At 42.7% G+C, this 20,039-nt stretch overlaps 1 protein-coding gene across 2 annotated transcripts; it reads right to left on the bottom strand.

The window, feature by feature from the left end:
- Positions 1-2,057: 2,057 nt before the first annotated feature.
- Positions 2,058-12,074, bottom strand: LOC106563789 (uncharacterized). 2 transcript variants are annotated; one of them, XM_014129642.3, is made up of 4 exons: positions 11,849-12,055; positions 9,082-9,176; positions 8,804-8,908; positions 2,058-6,421 (listed from the first exon to the last, which is right to left on the bottom strand). In XM_014129642.3, the coding sequence occupies exons 3-4, from the start codon at positions 8,895-8,897 to the stop codon at positions 2,646-2,648; spliced, it is 3,870 nt and encodes a 1,289-aa protein (XP_013985117.1). In that variant the 5' UTR covers positions 8,898-8,908; positions 9,082-9,176; positions 11,849-12,055; the 3' UTR covers positions 2,058-2,645. The 2 variants fall into 2 exon arrangements, 1 of the variants encoding a protein (XP_013985117.1); XR_001319319.3 differs by lacking the exons at positions 2,058-6,421; positions 8,804-8,908; positions 9,082-9,176 and adding an exon at positions 9,651-10,862 and having other exon boundaries at positions 11,849-12,074.
- Between the last annotated feature and the right edge of the window lie 7,965 nt (positions 12,075-20,039).

Raw genomic sequence — 20,039 nt, 5'->3', positions numbered from 1 at the left:
GTGTTATTTCATAGTTATGTCTTCACTATTATTCTACAATGTAGAAAATAGTAAAAATTAAAATTAAAACTTGAATGAGTAGGTGTTCTAAAACTTTTGACCAGTAGTGTATATTCCTTCTACATGTAAAGTGATCAATCATTTCTAGTATGGTAACATAAATACGTACATTTCAAGCTAGAATCCAACACAATTGATTTATTTTATGCAATTATTGAGGACGTCGCATGCCCAAAAACAACACTGTCATGCTGAGAATAATGAGAATGAATAGTGTCTTATGAATTTCATACCTTAAGCTAGGGGGCAGTATTTTCACGGCCGGATAAAAAACGTAGCCGATTTAAACTGGTTACTACTCTTTTCCAGAAACGAGAATATGCATATCATTAGTATATGTGGATAGAAAACACTCTAACGTTTCTAAAACTGTTTGAATGGTGTCTGTGAGTATAACAGAACTCATATGGCAGGCAAAAACCTGAGAAGATTCCAAACAGGAAGTGACCTGTCTGACAATTTCTGGTGCTTCTCTTGCCTCTCTATCGAAAATACAGTATCTCTGCTGTTACGTGACACTTTCTAAGCCTTCCATTGGCTCAGAAAGCGCCAGAAAGTGAAATGGAGCGTCTGCTGTCTCTGGGCAGATCACAGGAGCTCTCTCTGTGAGTGGACAGCCTAGTGGCTCAGAGACAGAAATGCGCGGGCACGCGAGTACTCCATGTTTTTCTTCACCTGTTTGAATGAACACAACATTGTCCGGTTGGAATATTATTGCAATTTTATGAAGAAAATCGCATAAAAATAGATTTTAAACAGCGTTTGACATGCTTCTAAGTACGGTAAAGGAACATTTTGAATTTTTTTGTCACGAAATGCGTCCGCGCGTCACCCTTCGGATAGTCACCTGAACGCACAAACAAAACGGAGGATATTTGAATATAACTATGGATTATTTGGGACCAAAACAACATTTGTTGTTGAAGTAGAAGTCCTGGGAGTGCATTCTGACGAAGAACAGCAAAGGTAATCCAATTTTTGTAATAGTAATTATGAGTTTTGTGAGCCCCGGTGTTTGAATAGCTTGCCGTGATGGCTAAGCTATGTACTCAGAATATTGCAAAATGTGCATTTGCCGAAAAGCTATTTTAAAATCTGACATAGCGGTTGCATAAAGAAGTTCTGTATCTATAATTCTTAAAATAATTGTTATGTATTATGAGAAGGTTTATGCATAGTAATTTAGTAAATTCACTGGAAGTTTTCGGTGGGTACGCTAGTTCTGAACATCACATGCTAATGTAAAAAGCTGTTTTTTGATATAAATATGAACTTGATTGAACAAAACATGCATGTATTGTATAACATAATGTCCTAGGAGTGTCATCTGATGAAGATCATCAAAGGTTAGTGCTGCATTTAGCTGTGGTTTTGCTTTTTGTGACATATATGCTCGGTTTGAAAATAGCTATGTGATTATTTCTGACTGGGTACTCTCCTGACATAATCTAATGTTTTGCTTTCGCTGTAAAGCCTTTTTGAAATTGGACAACGTGGTTACATCAAGGAGTCTTATCTTTCAAATGGTGTAAAATAGTCATATGTTTGAGAAATTGAAGTTATAGCATTTTTAAGGGTTTTGTATCTCGCGCCACCCACTGCCACTGGCTGTTGAGTAGAGTGGGACGCTGACGTCCCAGGTGTTCCAGACAGGTTAAATGTCAAGAACTTACACGGACCAGTGTTTCTCAACCTCTGGTCCCTAGACCTGTGCTGGTCCCTGGGATGTTGCTGGCCGGTCCCTGAGCTGTTTAACTAGTTTTGTCAGTTCTACAGTGCTAGCTTTAATGTAAGCTGTCCCCCAAGGAGGAAAAACTAAAGCTTGCCGGTCCCTGACTCAAGAGGGACCATAGTTTTCCGGTCCTTTCAATAAAGGACAAGAAACACTGACCTAGACACACACCTTTGTAATAACCCCCCTACCAAACATGCTACTTCCAATGTCATGACTAACATATTACTTACAATATGTGCCCAATAGAAAATGAATAGTGAACTTCTTGAATTACAAAGGACTTTTATTAAAATAAAAAAGGATAAACAATCAACATGAAAGTAGGCAAAAGTTATACATTTTTTGATAGATAGATAGATACTTTATTACTTCCCGAGGGGAAAGTAGGTCTCTGTATTTATCTGAATCAATGTCTGCTTTATTTCTTCATTCATTTCTCTTATGATAATCATTAACAATCAGTAGCAAGATCAGCTGCTTCATTTAGATTCACTGATGTAGAAAATGTGATTGACTACTAGCTATCCAGGGGGTGTGTTTGTAAATCAAGCTGCCTCACGCTACAGAAACAGGAGGCAGGCTCCTGTTCTGTGGGCTGTTCTGGCTCGCACAAGTCTACTCACTTAATGTTGAAAATGTGTCAACTGAGAGTTTACGTGATGCTCGTTTTAATACAAAGCATTGCAATCGATCCCAGTAAGCGTACAATTGAGTGGATCTAGAGATATATCTGATTTAATTCTACAACTTTAACTGAGTTATGACCGATTCACTTGATTTGCGCAAGCCACCGAGCGTGCCACTTGGTCGGAAGCAGGGGGAGATCATGGACTTTGACTTTGAGTTAGGCCTATTTCTTCCCTGGCCAATCTCTGACTACTTTCTGCATTTGGTTGACTCTTTTTGTGATCTTCTGCAGTCTGTCTTGTTTCTCCTTAACCATGCGTCGCTCATCGGGGAGTAGTTCCTCTCCTCTTGCCATCTTCTCCAGAAGCTCAGACTCATATTTCATTTTCTTCAACCCTACAATGCGATCTTCGAAGCCTGGCTTGCGTTGGTCCTCTTCGGTGCGAATGAGTATCTCGATGTATTCCACAGTGGAGAGAGAGCTTGGCTTCAGTGCAATCTCATTCAGCCTCTTAAGACAGTTGGAGGACAGCTTGATCAAGTATTTCAGCTTATCCTCGATTACAATGTACTCATCTTCAATCTTCTCCAGCATCTGCTTGTTGTTCATAAACTTGCCCTGTGCCTTCATGAAGTTGTCCTTCAATTCTTTAATGGTCTTTTTCTCTGTCTTAGTTTCATATGTCCACAAGGCTTTTTCCTTGTCGTGGTTAAGGTAAGAGCAGTTTTCTGGACACATGACACAGTTACCATAAACATCCATCACGGCACATTTTTTTATGTCATCCTCGTTAGGCAGAAAGCAGCTGGTGTGGCATGTGAACTTGCAAACAATGCAGTTTGTAGCAAAACAACTTAATTTGGTCCTCTTAGCAACTAGAACCTCTACCTCTGTCTCAAAGTTTTGGTTCTGTTTCATGTTCTCGTCCTCGTTCTGCAGGCACTGTTCGAACGTTTTGATCTCATTCAGCTTTGACAGACCTGCTGTAATCTGAGGGGTCAGTCGTGTCATGGCCTTCTCCAAACGCTCACGTTCTTCTAACACTGTCTTGGTCATTGTTAGATCTTTGCTCTCATTGCTTTCCAAGGCTTTGAAGAAAGCTTTCATCTGCTTAAAAGTTGACCTCCAGACAATCTTTTCTAGTCCTTCCTCATTATCATCCTCTGAACCATCTCCTTCAGAGCTTTTGTCTTCTTCTACTTTCTGAGAGAGCAGAGCTGAATTGTTGAATTTGAAGTGGGTCGGGAGTCCCTTCTTGTTTTTCTTACAGGGAAGGTCTGCAGCTTGGATGGCCTCCAGCACAGGTATGTCCTTCCCATCAGCAAATGTCACAAGCATCAGGATGTTATCAGCAATGTCCTTTCCAAAAATGGACAGGATGGAGTCAAATATGTATTTCTGATTGGCACTGAGACGGGCGAGGGATGCCTGCACTACAAAGCAGACTGCATCAATGTGATCAATCCCTAAAGGGTTACACAAGAATTCCTTCACTTGCTCTGTGATCAGTTTATCATGTGCCATTCCTCTAGTGTCTCCGAACCCTGGTGTGTCAATAATGGTCAGAGAATAAGGAATCTGAAAGCCTGGCTGGTTGTAGAGCTCATATGATGTTACGATTGAAGTCTGGCTCTCAGCCTGTGACCTGTTGGTTACCTCATGGATGAGCTTAAAGCGGTAGGGATCTTCCCACTTTACCCCGAGAATGTAGTTGATCATGACATTGACCAGAGTGGTTTTTCCTGCACCTGTGGACCCCAGAAGCAGGATTACCTTGTTATTCCCTTTCTCAACTTTCCCTCCAAATGTGTACTGTTGAAAACGTTCCTTTACCTCCAACTTCTGTTCCAGATTCAGCCTATAGATTGAGGGGTTGCCTTTCTTTACCCTCTCTGATTTCTTCAGAAATTCCTCACTTTTTGTTGCTGTTGATTGGCTCCTCTTCGGTTGGGTGTCAGAAGCCCTGATGGTAGTCAGCACTGCCTCAGGACTAGGTAGACTCTTCCCTGCTTCACCACAGTTAGCAGAGACTCTGACACTGTATGGAGTTTCAGGCTTTAGACCTTCCAGTGTGCACTCTCTGGTGGTGGTTTTGATGGTGTGCCACATCTTATTGTCAACAGCCTTCGCACAGTCTCTGTAGTCAACCTCATAGCCTATGACTTCAACATCGTCTCCCACCATGGTAGGAATGTCCCAGTTCACTCTGATACTTTCAGATTCTAGATTTTTTTCTGTGGGTGATCCAGGGGGACTACATGGGCGGGTCCTGAAGTACTCTGTCCAGTCACTGGAGAGGCTCACACCAGGTCTACACACCGCCCTACAGCTGAAGCGGTAGTCTTTATAGGGGTTCAGACGTCTGATGGTGACCCGGTTAGTGGTAGCATCAGCTTTGATCTCGGTCCACTCAGATTCAGCCTGCACAGCCTGGTACAAAACCTGGTACGACTCCACAGACGTGACGCCAAGGCTGGGAGGGTTAATTTCCACGTGGACACAGTCATGCTCCTTACTCTTGATGGTGGGGACACCTGGCTTTGATGGCAGTACAAACTGGGGACTCAACAGTGTCCCTCTCTCATAGACATGGATGGAGGATGCAGTGATGCATTTGCTTGGAATCGATGCAATGCAGAATGCAATATTTTCTCTGTCTTTGTTTGAATCTTTGAAGTCTAGGAACAGTTGTATGTTTTGCCTGGTTAGGGTGGTTACCTCCCCCGAGCGAAACCACTTTTCTGCTGCTGATTTCCCAGCTGTGTTGGGGTCGTAAGGTATCACTGAAGAATCACTCTTTGATTCTTCTAGCAAGTAGTTTTCCAAGTCTACCACATACTCGTCTTTGTCCTTCAAAGAGGAGAATGCAAAGCACACTACATGATCTTTAGCTTGATCAAGCACTATTCCATCCAATTCACTGCTTGAGTACACAACGTGTACCTCTTTCATTATGTCAAGGTAAGAGCTGACAACATTCATCTCTCTCTCTCTGTCATCCAGGTACGTGATCATAAGATCATTCTGGAATGGAGAGCGTTCCTTACTGTTGAGCATTTTTATCAGCTCTTCTTCCTCCATTCCTCCTCCTCTTATGTTGGGAAGAACCTTGCAAAGACCTTTCTGGAAAACCAGCTTGTACTCTGAACACAAGTCCCTGAACTTGCTGAGCTTGGCTTTGATTTCAGGGAACTTGATAGCCATGCCTTCCTTCATCAAGTCCCGGAATTGTACATCAGTGTTGTCCAGCCCATCCAAGATTCGCTGTGCGCGACACACCAGGCTAACACTGATCTGCCTGACTAGCTGGGCAGCTGCAGAGTCCAGGTTCTTGAGAGGATAGAGCCAGACAGTCATTGGCACAGCATGTTCTCCCTTCTCCCCTAGCAGACGTGGCAGGCCGGCATACAGCCTGGTGGCATCTTCAAATGTGACAGGGTTGTTTTCTAGTGAAAAATCACCATGGAAAGTGCAGCTGAATGTATTGGCCTGTTGCTTCTCTTCCTCGCTCATCTTCAGTGATGCCTGCCCTTCTATTGTTATGAGGGGGATCTTCTTTATTGTGGCCTGCAGGTTTCCCTGAATATCCTGGTGGTTTTCTCCTGAGGAAACCTCACGATCAAAAACAAAGAAGGCTTGTGCACCATAGAGAATGGCAGTCACCACATGTGTGGCAGAACCCTCTCGGAAGACATTGCAGTGTTTCACATTTCCTGCCCCCAGGTGGTCCATGGTCAGCTGCTCGAATCGAGTGGTGGTACGGTACAGCAGAGAAACCCTAGACTGACGCTTTGAGGTCTTTTTATCATGTAGGAATTCAGCAGAACCCTTCACACTGACTAAGCCACCAAGGAAACTGGCCTCCAGAGATGCAGACACATTCAAAGCTTGTGACTTGTCTTCACTTGAGTCGGAGGCAATGATTTTGAAATCAGTGTTAGGTTGTGGAGAGACATTTATGTCTTTCTGTAGCATTTCAGAATCCCAGAGTGTGATACCTGCAGTTTAAAAAGAATGACAAATTACTTTTATTGTGAAAAAAACCATCTCCAACGTGTACATTCGTGGCCAAAAGTTTTGAGAATGATGCAAATATTAATTTTCACAAAGTTTGCTGCCTCAGTTTGTATGATGGCAATTTGCAAATACTCCAGAATGTTATGAAGAGTGATCAGATGAATTGCAATTAATTGCAAAGTCCCTATTTGCCATGCAAATGAACTGAATCCCCCAAAAACATTTCCACTGCATTTCAGCCCTGCCACAAAAGGACCAGCTGACATCATGTCAGTTATTCTCTGGTTAACACAGGTGTGAGTGTTGATGAGGACAAGGCTGGTGATCACAAACACGTGCCGTCATCATTGCTTTGCACAAAAAGGGCTTCACAGGCAAGGATATTGCTGCCAGTAAGACTGCACCTAAACCAACCATTTATCTTATCATCAAGAGCTTCAAGGAGAGTGATTGAATTGTTGTGAAGAAGGCTTCAGGGTGCCCAAGACAGTACAGCAAGCTCCTGGACCGTCTCCTAAAGTTGATTCAGCTGCGGGATCGGGGCACCACCAGTACAGAGCTTGCTCAGGAATGGCAGAAGGCAGGTGTGAGTACATCTGCACACACAGTGAGGCGAAGACTTTTGGAGGATGGCCTGGTGTCAAGAAGGGCAGCAAAGAAGCCACTTCTCTCCAGGAAAAACATCAGGGACACACTGATATTCTGCAAAAGGTACAGGGATTGGACTGCTGAGGACTGGGGTAAAGTCATTTTCTCTGATGAATCCCCTTTCCGATTGTTTGGGGCATCCGGAAAAAAGCTGGTCCTGAGAAGGCAAGGTGAGCTCTGCCATCAGTCCTGTGTCATGCCAACAGTAAATCATCCTGAGACCATTCATGTGTGGGGTTGCTTCTCAGCCAAGGGAGTGGGCTCACTCACAATTTTGCCTAAGAACACAGCCATGAATGAAGAATGGTACCAACACATCCGCCGAGAGCAACTTCTCCCAACCATCCAGGAACAGTTTGGTGATGAACAATGTATTTTCCAGCATGATGGAGCACCTTGCCATAAGGCAAAAGTGATAACTAAGTGGCTCGGGGAACAAAACATTGATATTTTGGGTCCATGGCCAGGAAACTCCCCAGACCTTAATCCCATTAAGAACGTGTGGTCAATCCTCAAGAGGCGGGTGGACAAACAAAAACCCACAAATTCTGACAAACTCCAAGCACTGATTATGCAAGAATGGGCTGTCATCAGTCAGGATGTGGCCCAGAAGTTAATTGACAGCATGCCAGGGCGGATTGCAGAGGTCTTGAAAAAGAAGGGTCTACACTGCAAATATTGACTCTTTGCATCAACTTCATGTAATTGTCAATAAAAGCCTTTGACACTTATGAAATGCTTGTAATTATACATCAGTATTCCATAGTAACATCTGACAAAAATATCTAAAGACACTGAAGCAGCAGACTTTGTGAAAATTAATATTTGTGTCATTCTGAAAACTTTTAGCCACAACTGGTACATGCAGAATTGTTAAACATGTAAACATGGTTTCATTCAAAGAATGAATTGAAGATAAGTTTTACTCATCAAAGTAATTATTCTAGGTGACATGACAACCGTAGTTACAAAAGCTACACCTATCTTTGCCATTGATCACTTCTGTAACAGCATTACTATATATGACGACTTCAAAATGTTGTGGGTCCTCTAGCTTTTCTAACTCTGTGATGGCCATAGAGATGTAGAAGACAGCTCATCTTTGCAATGGATGCTTTTGTGACAGTATTGGTGTCACCATTAAGGGCTATCCATTTTAAAGTAGTCAATTTCTTCTTATTATACTTTTATAAGTGTATTGGCAGTTCGTAAATAAGAAACGGAAGTGCTGCAGTTTGTATAGTTTGAACAGGTATAAAGCCACGGATGGTGATTTACTGCCACCTGCAGTTATGGAATGTTTGTCAGAAGTATATTTCATTGGCTGACCCCTCCTGCTGACCTGAATGGAATTATATTATCCTTCCTTAAAGGAGCAATATATACACATTTTGAATTGTGATTTAAGAAAATGTCCATAAAATGTCTGCATTAATAATAACATAAAATTATAATGTTTTCACCCAAAAAATCCACAAACAAATTATTTAGGCCCACACATCAGCATCATTTAGAGGTGTGGTCATCTCCTCATGTGGGACATGTGGGCTTTGTTTTACTTGTAGCTTCTGTAACCCATGCAAGTCACACCAACTTGACTACTTTAAAATGGTGGAAGTCCTCAATGACGCTGCCCATGTTAGATCAGGCTTTGGGACAAGTCTATCCAACTCTGTGGTGGAAACAAAGACAATGAATTTAATAGTTTTCTGTACCTGGAATGAGGACATCCCTGCGACAGTCATACAACATCCCCAGCTGGAATGGTCGGCCCAGAGCTGCTGTCTCAATGGTCTCAGAGTCAGACATGACTCAGTGTTCTGAAAACACATCAGAGCAGGGGTTTATGCACGGCTATATATTCTTCAGAACTATTGTATAGTAGAAACATTAAGATGAATGCAGGGCTTTACATCTAGGGGAGTCAAACTTTAGGTTGAAATAACAAAGGTACAAAAGACAGACATAAGACGCAGACATCTGAATCACTCACATTTCTGTCTCCTCCTCAGTCTTGTGTTGTTCTCCTGGATGGGAGGTGAGCTCTAGGGCCTTGATGCTCAGCCTTTGATTATCCAGGCTGCCCCTCTGTAATGGGGAAACATCAGAAAAAATAAAGATAATGTAGTATAAATGCTGTTCTTCAGTCATAAACATTATCCCAAGTGAGCATGAGCTCTGTGGTCTCAGAGTCCACTATAGCATGGGAACCTTGTGTTAAGTTAATTTCATGAACTGCACACTGTTTTTCTGCTGGTGTAATTATATTTCAGTAAGGGAGTAGTCACAGATCGTCATATATGTAGAACAGAATCTTTGGAATGGCCATCAGACCTACATTATCCTTATAAGACCTCATAAAGTACACCTGAATAATTGATTAATCATAATCTATACTGTAGCCAAAGCCAGAGGGGGAAAAACATGTCTTAAAGGTATCAATATAATGAAATGTAAAATTATTTGCACTTTAATTAGATCAATAATATAAATAAAAAATCTTTACACAAGAAAATGACACAAAAAAATATGAAGAATTCAAGATAATAACAGATGCAGAAATATGAATGATAGTTTATTCAGTTGTAGCAAAAATATATCACCCTGTGTAATAAGACCAGGTTCCTCTTATTGGGCAATCCAGTTTGAACCAAATAAAAAACAAAGTCAGTCAAATGTGATTGCTATACGCTTGTAAAAAAATGTATGACCAATCTTACCAAAGTTTGCCTTAAATTGTATCTGTAAAAAATCTCCATTAAAGTCTCCATTAATTCCCACAGGATGTAGGTAATTTTGCCAAAATATCTAGACTTTATTAGATGACATGAAGCTACATCTGACTACATTTCCACATTTGTTTGGATAATCACACCACAGGCCTTACTGCTACCGCCAGACAAGAGAATAACATTACAAGAAAGGTAAGGCCAATACAAAAGCACACAAACTTTCTTTTATTGCTCAAGATATCCAATCATTTGAGTTAATAGTCTCTTTTGTTGGCCACATTGCTTTCTTTAAGATTCAATAGATTTATTCTCTTCTTTCCTTGGTCCTGCTTCAGTTGTTCTTCCATCTTACTTTCTCTACATGGACTCATTCGAACTCGTCCTGAATGAGCTTTCTTTCTGGCTCTGATTTGTTCTCCTGGAATTGTTCTATCGCCATTTAATTATTCTCTGTTCAGCCTGTGCCTCATCACATTTCCTCGTTTTTTTCTTCCATGTATACTTTGAAGGGAGATATCACAAAACAAACAGAAGAAAATATATAGCTTTTCCTTTAAAATATGTTAGAATATAGAAAGACTACTCCTTATAGCTACAGTAATTTAAAGTGACTTTTAGCTGCTGCCATGTTCAGAGTAATGTTTTCATCAATTACAATATTCTCTAGTAGTCTACTCATCAATGTATTTTCTACAGTTTAATCATCTATTTTTCTCCCTCAGTTTCATCTCTTTCTTTTCATGCTTTCAGTTCTTTATGTATCCTGGTCCTTTCATCTTCCTCTTGCTTTCTTTGGGATTGAAGTTGTATTATTCTCTGCCTCTCCAGCTGCTCTCGTTGTTCTTTGTCCATCCGTTGTTCTGTTTCCATTCGTGCTTTCTCCCCCTTGAGCCGAAGGCATTCCTGCTCAAATCTTCTATTTTCTGCTTCTGCCACGTCTGCTCGTTGTCGCGATTTATGGTCCACTTCAACTGTATGGCTGCCACCCATTTTCTAAGTCTTTTCTTGCCGGTTTTGAAGGTTAGACTTAACTGCACTGATTCTTTGAGATGACATGTCAAAGCAAACAAAAACAGACAAGGAATGTTTTACTTAAAAAGGAGAGCATTTGACACTCTATTCAATACTTTCCTGAGCATCAAATGCCTTAATTTTCAATTTCTCATATTTAGATTTTTAATTGCGTTAGTGTTGTGGATATGTGCACGCATACACATGATCTTCAGGCAGGAAGCAAGACAGAAATGATAACACTGTTACTTTTCAACTTTGTAATATTCTGGTAAATTCTGTCACTTATAATTATAAATATCAGGAGGAAGTGGACTAAACAGGGAACAATTAGGTTTACTTATCTAAGTTATGAAAAGCAAGAGCCCCGAACTATGACTAGAAATCTCAGTTACCTAGACTTTACTTCAAACACTAACTGTCAATGTTTTCAGAATGTCCAATATAGTTTTTGAAGACCTATTCTGAAATTGTCTGACATTGCAAATTCCTCATCAGTCAGGGTAGGTTTTTACTTCTTAAAAAAATATACATGGGTGCAATAAAATGTCAATAGAATCCAAACCAATATAGTACAATATATTTTAAAACAATTTGTGTATACAAAAAATGTAATCGAAAAGTTTGATTGTTAAATTATCATTTCTCTAGACCAGTAAAATCACGGTCTCTTAATTTGAGCCAGTTTGCTACAGCAGGAAAGTACTCCTATAGCAACAGGAAATGTAAAATAATATGTGGATTATAAGTAAGGGAAGTTTTTGTAGGGGTTGATACATTTTTTGTTAGGGCAAATCAAAAGCGGAATTGAAAAACCGTAGAAGCCTGTTCAAAATTCACAAAACTCAAAACTCAAGTTTCCTAAATTCTCAGCAACAAAAGAGTGATCAAATTCAGATCCTACATCTGAACCTTAAGAAAATGAAGGGCTCCTTGGATGTCAATCAGACAGAAATCACGAAATGTAACAAAGTTCAAACATAAATATACATATTAAAGAGTAAGTATAAAACATACGTCAAGGTCTTCAGATGAAAAGATGCGTCTGTGCCAAAGAGGTTTGTTGATGGATGTAGCCTGGGGCTTTTTTATAGCCATTTTATAGCGCTCAAACAATGGTTCCCTACCCATTACTTTGTGACTGTCAGCAGTTTTTTTTGTAAAACACATCCCCATATGTGGTCTTCTTGTAAATCACATGTCGCCTTCCTTCTGTTTCAGAGTGCTTGATACAGTAGGACTAAAATAGTTTATTGCTCTAACACTTTCTGTGTGAGAGAGAGAGACGCAGAGAGCGAGAGAGAGACGCAGAGAGCGAGAGAGACGCAGAGAGCGAGAGAGACGCAGAGAGCGAGAGAGAGACGCAGAGAGCGAGAGAGAGACGCAGAGAGCGAGAGAGAGACGCAGACAGCGAGAGAGAGACGCAGAGAGCGAGAGACGCAGAGAGAGCGAGAGACGCAGAGAGAGCGAGAGACGCAGAGAGAGCGAGAGAGGCAGAGAGAGAGAGAGACGCAGAGAGAGACACAGAGAGACGCAGAGAGAGAGAGAGAGAGACGCAGAGAGAGAGAGACGCAGAGAGAGAGAGACGCAGAGAGAGAAAGAGATGCAGAGAGAGAGACACAGAGAGACACAGAGAGAGAGAGACGCAGAGAGAGAGAGAGAGAGAGAGATGCAGAGAGAGAGAGAAATGCAGAGAGACAGAGAGAGAGAGACACGCAGAGAGACAGAGAGAGAGACGCAGAGAGACAGAGAGAGAGAGACGCAGAGAGACAGAGAGAGAGACGCAGAGAGACAGAGAGAGAGACGCAGAGAGACAGAGAGAGAGATGCAGAGGGAGAGAGAGAGAGAGAGAGAGATGCAGAGGGAGAGAGACTCAGAGAGAGAGAGGGAGAGAGACGCAGAGAGAGAGACGCAGTGAGAGACAGACGCAGAGAGAGACAGACGCAGAGAGAGACAGAGAGAAAGAGATCAGAAGACAGAGAAGATCAGGTACCTGCAACATGAACTACACTGCACAGCTCATTGAAGGACAGGGTCCCAGTACCGGAGACATCAGAAGATGTTCTGGAAGACACATACAGTTGATGTCAGACGTTTACATACTAAAACTCACTAAAACTCTTTTTTCAACCACTCCACAAATTTCGTGTTAACAAACTATAGTTTTGGCAAGTCGATTAGGACATCTACTTTGTACATGACACAAGTAATTTTGCCAACCATTGTTTACAGACAGATTATTTCACTTATAATTCACTGTATCACAATTCCAGTGGGTCAGAAGTTTACATACACTAAGTTGACTGTGCCTTTAAACAGCTTGGAAAATTCCAGAAAATGATGTAATGGATTTAGAAGCTTCTGATAGGCTAATTGACATCATTTGAGTCAATTGGAGGTGTACCTGTGGATGTATTTCAAGGCCGACCTTCAAACTCAGTGCCTCTGCTTGACATTATGGGAAAATCAAAAGAAATCAGCCAAGACCTCAGAGAAAAAATTGTAGACCTCCACAAGTCTAGTTCATCCTTGGGAGCAATTTCCAAACGCCTGAAGGTACCACATTCATCTGTACAAACAAATATGAACGTACTTTGGTGCGAAAAGTGCAAATTATTCCCAGAACACCAGCAAAGGACCTTGTGAAGATGCTGGAGGAAACAGGTACAAAAGTATCTATATCCACAGTAAAAAAAGTCCTATATCAACATAACCTGAAAGGCCGCTCAGCAAGGAAGAAGCCACTGCTCCAAAACCGCCATAAAAAAGCCAGACAATGCTTTGCAACTGCACATGGGGACAAATATTGTACTTTTTGGAGAAATGTCCTCTGGTCTGATGAAACAAAAATAGAACTGTTTGGCCATAATGACCATTGTTATGTTTGGATGAAAAAGGGGGAGGCTTGCAATCGAAGAACACCATCCCAACCGTGAAGCACAGGGGAGGCAGCATCATGTTGTGGGTGTGCTTTGCTGCAGGAGGGACTGGTGCACTTCACAAAATAGATGGCATCATGAGGTAGGAAAATTATGTGGATATATTGAAGCAACATCTCAAGACATCAGTCAGGAAGTTAAAGCTTGGTCGCAAATGGGTCTTCCAAATGGACAATGACCCCAGGCATACTTCCAAAGTTGTGGCAAAATAGCTTATTAGGGACAACAAAGTCAAGGTATTTGAGTGGCCATCACAAAGCCCTGACCTCAAGCCTATTGAAAATTTGTGGGCAGAACTGAAAAAGGATGTGTGAGCAAGGAGGCCTACAAACCTGACTCAGTTACTCCAGCTCTGACAGGAGGAATGGGCCAAAATTCAACCAACTTATTGTGGAAAGCTTGTGGAAGGCTACCCAAAACGTTTCACCCAAGATAAACAATTTAAAGGCAATGCTACCAAATGCTAATTGAGTGTATGTAAACTTCTGACCCACTGGGAATGTGATGAAAGAAATAAAAGCTGAAATAAATCATTCTCTCTACTATTATTCTGACATTTCACATTCTTAAAATAAAGTGGTGATCCTAACTGACCTAAAACAGGGAATTTTTACTAGGATTAAATGTCAGGAATTGTGAAAAACTAAGTTTAAATGTATTTGGCTAAGGTGTATGTAAACTTCCAACTTCAACTGTACAATTTACTATGATCTTTCCTAAATAAATGTAACTGATTGGATACAAACTGGTTTCAAACTGTAACGGCCGTAGTAGGAAGTGGACCAAGATGCAGCGGGTATGTGAATGCTCATATTTACTTTATTACGAACACCACACAAAAACAACAAAACGAAAACACGAACGACAGCTAACAGTTCTGCAGGCTAAACATAGCAGTGCACGAATACAACTTCCCACAAAGGGACAGGTGAAAACAGGCTACCTAAGTATGACTCTCAATCAGCAACAATGATGTACAGCTGTTCCTGATTCAGAGCCATACCAGGCCAACACAAAGAAATACACAACATAGATAGAACCTGGAATACGACACATAGAACATAACCCAAAACCCCCGGAATACTCTAACCAAATACCCCTCTACATAAACACACACGCCGAACCACATAAAACAAATACCCCCCTGCCATGTCCTGACCAAACTACAATAACAAATTACCCCTTTACTGGTCAGAACGTGACAGTACCCCCCCCAAAGGTGCAGACCCCGGATGCACCTCACAAAAAAATAAAAATAAACACAAAAATAAACCCCCCAAACTAAAGGGAGGGAAGGGAGGGTGGCTACCGTCACCGACGGTTCCCGTGCTACACCCCCCCTCCCCAATCCTCCTACTGTGGAGGTGGCTCAGGCTCTGGCCTTAGTCCCCCACCTAACCTGTCCACCCCCCGCTGAATACCTCTGGCTGAAGCACATCGCTGTAGACCTCGGGCTGAAGCACTTCGCTGTAGACCTCGGGCCGACGGACGATTCTGGGAGCTCCGGACTGTAGAGCGACTCTGGGAGCTCTGGAATGTAGGGCAACTCTGGCTGCGCCGATTCCGGACTGTAGGGCCACTCACTCGGTTCCGGACTGTAGGCCGACTCACTCGGTTCCGGACTGTAGGCCGTCTCACTCAGTTCCGGACTGTAGGGCATCTCACTCGGTTCCGGACTGTAGGCCGTCTCACTCGGTTCCGGACTGTAGGCCGTCTCACTTGGTTCCGGACTGTAGGCCATCTCACTCGGTTCCGGACTGTGGGCCGTCTCTCTTGGTTCCGGACTGTGGGCCGTCTCTGGACGGGGCACTGTTTCCGGACACTCTGGACGGGGTACTGTTGCCGGAAGCTCTGGACGGAGACTGCGCACTGGAGGCCTGGTGCGTGGGGCTGGTAGTGGAGGTACCAGACTGGAGACACGCACCCCAAGGTTAGTGCGAGGAGCAGGAACAGGACATCCTGGACTGGGCTGACGTACTGGAAGCCTGGTGCGTGGGGCTGGTACTGGAGATGCCAGACTGGATACACGCACCCCAAGGCTAGTGCGGGGAGCAGGAACAGGATGAGTTGGCCTGGGCTGACGCACTGGAGGTCTGGTGCGTGGGGCTGGTACTGGAGATGCCAGACTGGATACACGCACCCCAAAGCTAGTGCGGGGAGCAGGAACAGGACGAGTTGGACTGGGCTGACGCACTGGAGGCCTGGTGCGTGGTGCTGGCTTAGGAGACGCCAGACTGGATACACGCAGCTCAGGGCTAGTGCGAGGAGCGGGAACAGGATACACTGGGCCGTGAAGGCGCACTGGCGGTCTTGAGCGCAGTACTGGCACCACCCTTACTGGCTGGATGCCCGCTTCCCCCTGCTAAATTGTAATTATTTGCTCCTATGGCCTATTTATTGCCTACCTCCTTATACCTTTTGCACACACCGTATATAGACATTCTTTTTTCTACTGTATCATTGACTTGTTTATTGTGTTATTGGCTTGTTTGTTTACTCCATGTAACTCTGTGTTGTTGTCTGTGTCACACTGCTTTGCTTTATCTTGGCCAGGTCACAGTTGTAAATGAGAACTTGTTCTCAACTTGCCTACCTGGTTAAATAAAGGGGAAATAAAAAATAAAAATAAAAATGAAGGTCAGTCAATACGGAAAATTTCAAGAAGTTGGAAAGTTTCTTCAAGTGCTGTCGCAACAACCATCAAGCGCTATGATGAAACTGGTTCTCATGAGGACCGCCACAGGAAATGTAATTTAGTCAGTTCTACAGTGCTAGCTTTAATGTAAGCTGTCCCCCAAGGAGGAAAAACTAAAGCTTGCCGGTCCCTGACTCAAGAGGGACCATAGTTTTCCGGTCCTTTGAATAAAGGTTAAGAAACACTGACCTAGACACACACCTTTGTAATAACCCCCTACCAAACATGCTACTTCCAATGTCATGACTAACATATTACTTACAATATGTGCCCAATAGAAAATGAATAGTGAACTTCTTGAATTACAAAGGACTTTTATTAAAAAAAAATAAGAATAAACAATCAACATGAAAGTAGGCAAACGTTATACATTTTTTGATAGATGGATGATAGATGGATAGATACTTCATTATATCAAGAGCGGAAAGTATGTCTATATTTATATGAATCAATGTCTGCTTTATTTCTACATTAATTTCTCTTACAATAATCAGTCATTATCAGAGGCAAAATCAGCTGCTTCATTTAGATTCACTAATGTAGAAAATGTGGTACACTAGCTGTCCAGGGTTTTGTGTTTGTACATCAAGCTGCCTCACGCTACAGAAACAGGAGGCAGGCTCCTGTTCTGTGGGCTGTTCTGGCTCGCACAAGTCTACTCACTTCATGTTGAAAATGTGTCAACTGTGAGTTTGCGTGATGCTCGTTTTCATACAATGCATTGCAATCAACCCCACTAAGAGGACAATTTAGTGGGTCTAGAGATATGTCTGATTTAATCCTACAACTTTAACTGAGTTATGACCCATTCACTTGATTTGCGCATGCTACTGAGCGTGACACTTGGTCGGAAGCAAGGCGAGGTCATGGACTTTGAGTTAGGCCTACATCTTCCCTGGCCAAGCACTGACTACTTTCTGCATTTGGTTGACTCTTTTTGTGATCTTCTGCAGTCTGTCTTGTTTCTCCTTAACCTTGCGTCGCTCATCGGGGAGTAGATGCTCTCCTCTTGCCATCTTCTCCAGAAGCTCAGACTCATATTTCATTTTCTTCAACCCTACGATGCGATCTTCGAAGCCTGGCTTGTGTTGGTCCTCTTCGGTGCGAATCAGTATCTCGATGTACTCCACAGTGGAGAGAGAGCTTGGCTTCAGTGCAATCTCATTTAGTGTCTTAAGACAATTGGAGGACAGCTTGATGAAGTACTTCAGCTTGTCCTCGATTACAATGTACTCATCTTCAGTCTTCTACAGAATCTGCTTGTTGTTCATAAACTTGCCCTGTGCCATCATGAAGTTGTCCTTCAACTCTTTAATGGTCTTTTTCTCTGTCTTAGTTTCATATGTCCACAAGGCTTTTTCCTTGTCGTGGTTAAGCTAAGAGCAGTTTCTTGACACCACGCAGTTACCATAAACATACATCACGGCATATTTTTTGGTCTCATCCTCGTTAGGCAGAAAGCAGCTGGTGTGGCATGTGAACTTGCAAACAATGCAGTTTGTAGCAAAACAACTTGATTTAGTCCTCTTAGCAACTAGAACCTCTACCTCTGTCTCAAAGTCTTGGTTCTGTTTCAAATTCATGTCATCGTTCTCCAGGCACTGTTTGAACGTTTTGATCTCATTCAGCTTGACAGACCTGCTGTGATCTGAGGGGTCAGTCGTGTCATGGCCTTCTCCAAACGCTCACGTTCTTCCAACACTTTCTTGGTCATTGTTAGATCTTGCTCTCATTGCTTTACAAGTCTTTGAAGAAAGCTTTCATCTGTTTAAAAGTTGACCTCCAGACAATATTTTCTAGTCGTTCCTCATTATCATCCTCTGAACCATCTCCTTCAGAGCTTACCTCTTATACTTGTCCTTTCCAAAAATGGACAGGATGGAGTCAAATACGTATTTCTGATTGGCACTGAGACGGGCGAGGGATGCCTGCACTACAAAGCAGACTGCATGAATGTAATCAATCCATAAAGAGTTACACAATAATTCCTTCACTTGCTCTGTGATCAGTTTATCATGTGCCATTCCTCTAGTGTCTCCGAACCCTGTTGTGTCAATAATGGTCAGTGAATAAGGAATCTGAAAGCCTGGCTGGTTGTAGAGCTCGTATGATGTTACGATTGAAGTCTGGCTCTCAGCCTGTGACCTGTTGGTCACCTCATGGATGAGCTTAAAGGGGTAGCGATCTTCCCACTTTACCCCGAGAATGTAGTTGATCATGACATTGACCAGAGTGGTTTTTCTTCACCTGTGGACACCAAAAGCATGATTACCTTATTATTCAATTTCTCAACTTCCCCTCAGTCCACTCAGATTCAGCCTGCACAGCGTGGTACAAAACCTGGTACGACTCCACAGACTTGACGCCAAGGTTGGGAGGGTTGATTTACACGTGGACACACTAATGCTCCAAAGTCTTGATGGTAGGGACACCTGGCTTTGATGGCAGTTCAAACTCAGGACTCAACAGTGTCCCTCTCTCATAGACATGGAAGGAGGATACAGTAATGAACTTGTTTGGAATTGATGCAATGCAGAATGCAATATTTTCTCTGTCTTTGTTTGACTCGTTGAAGTCTAGGAACAGTTTTATGGTTTGCCTGGTTAGGGTGGTTAAATCCCCAGAGCGAAACCACTTTTCTGCTGCTGATTTCCCAGCTGCATTGGGGTCATAAGGAATCAGTGAAGAATCACTCTTTGATTCTTCCAGCAAGTAGTTCTCCAAGTCTACCACGTACTCGTCTGTGTCATTCAAAGAGGAGAAAGCAAAGCACACTACGTGATCTTTAGCTTGATCAAGCACTATTCCATCCAATTCACTGCTTGAGTACACAACTTGTACTTCTTTCATTATGTCAAGGTAAGAGCTGACAACGTTCATATCTCTCTCTCTCTGTCGTCCAGGTATGGGATCATAAGGTCATTCTGGAATGGAGAGCGTTCCTTACTGTTGAGCATTGTCATCAGCTCTTCTTCATCCATTCCTCCTCCTCTTATGTTGGGAAGGACTTTTGCAAAGACCTTTCTGGAAAACCAGCTTGTACTCTGAGCACACGTCCCTAAACTTGCTGAGCTTGGCTTTGATTTCAGGGACCTTGATAGCCATGCCTTCCTTCATCAAGTCCTGGAATGTTACATTAGTGTTGTCCAGCCCATCCAAGAGTCGCTGTGCACAACACACCAGGCTAACACTGATCTGCCTGACTAGCTGGGCAGCTGCAGAGTCCAGGTTCTTGAAAGGATAGAGCCAGACAGTCATTGGCACAGCATGTTCTCCCTTCTCCCCTAGCAGACGTGGCAGGCCAGCATACAGCCTGGTTGCATCTTCAAATGTGACAGGGTTGATTTCTAGTGCAAAATCACAGTGGAAAGTGCAGCTGACTATATTGGCCTGTTGTTTCTCTTCCTCGCTCATCTTCAGTGATGCCTGCCCTTCTATTGATATGAGGGGGATGTTCTTTATTGTGGCCTGCAGGTTTCCTTCAATATCCTGGTGGTTTTCTCCTGAGGAAACCTCACGATCAAAAACAAAGAAGGCTTGTGGACCATAGAGAATGGCAGTCACCACATGTGGC

Source organism: Salmo salar, chromosome 11, assembly GCF_965601325.2.
Source record: "Salmo salar chromosome 11, fSalSal1, whole genome shotgun sequence".
Classification (NCBI taxonomy): Eukaryota; Metazoa; Chordata; class Actinopteri; order Salmoniformes; family Salmonidae; genus Salmo; species Salmo salar.
This window is presented reverse-complemented; position numbering and strand designations above follow the sequence as displayed.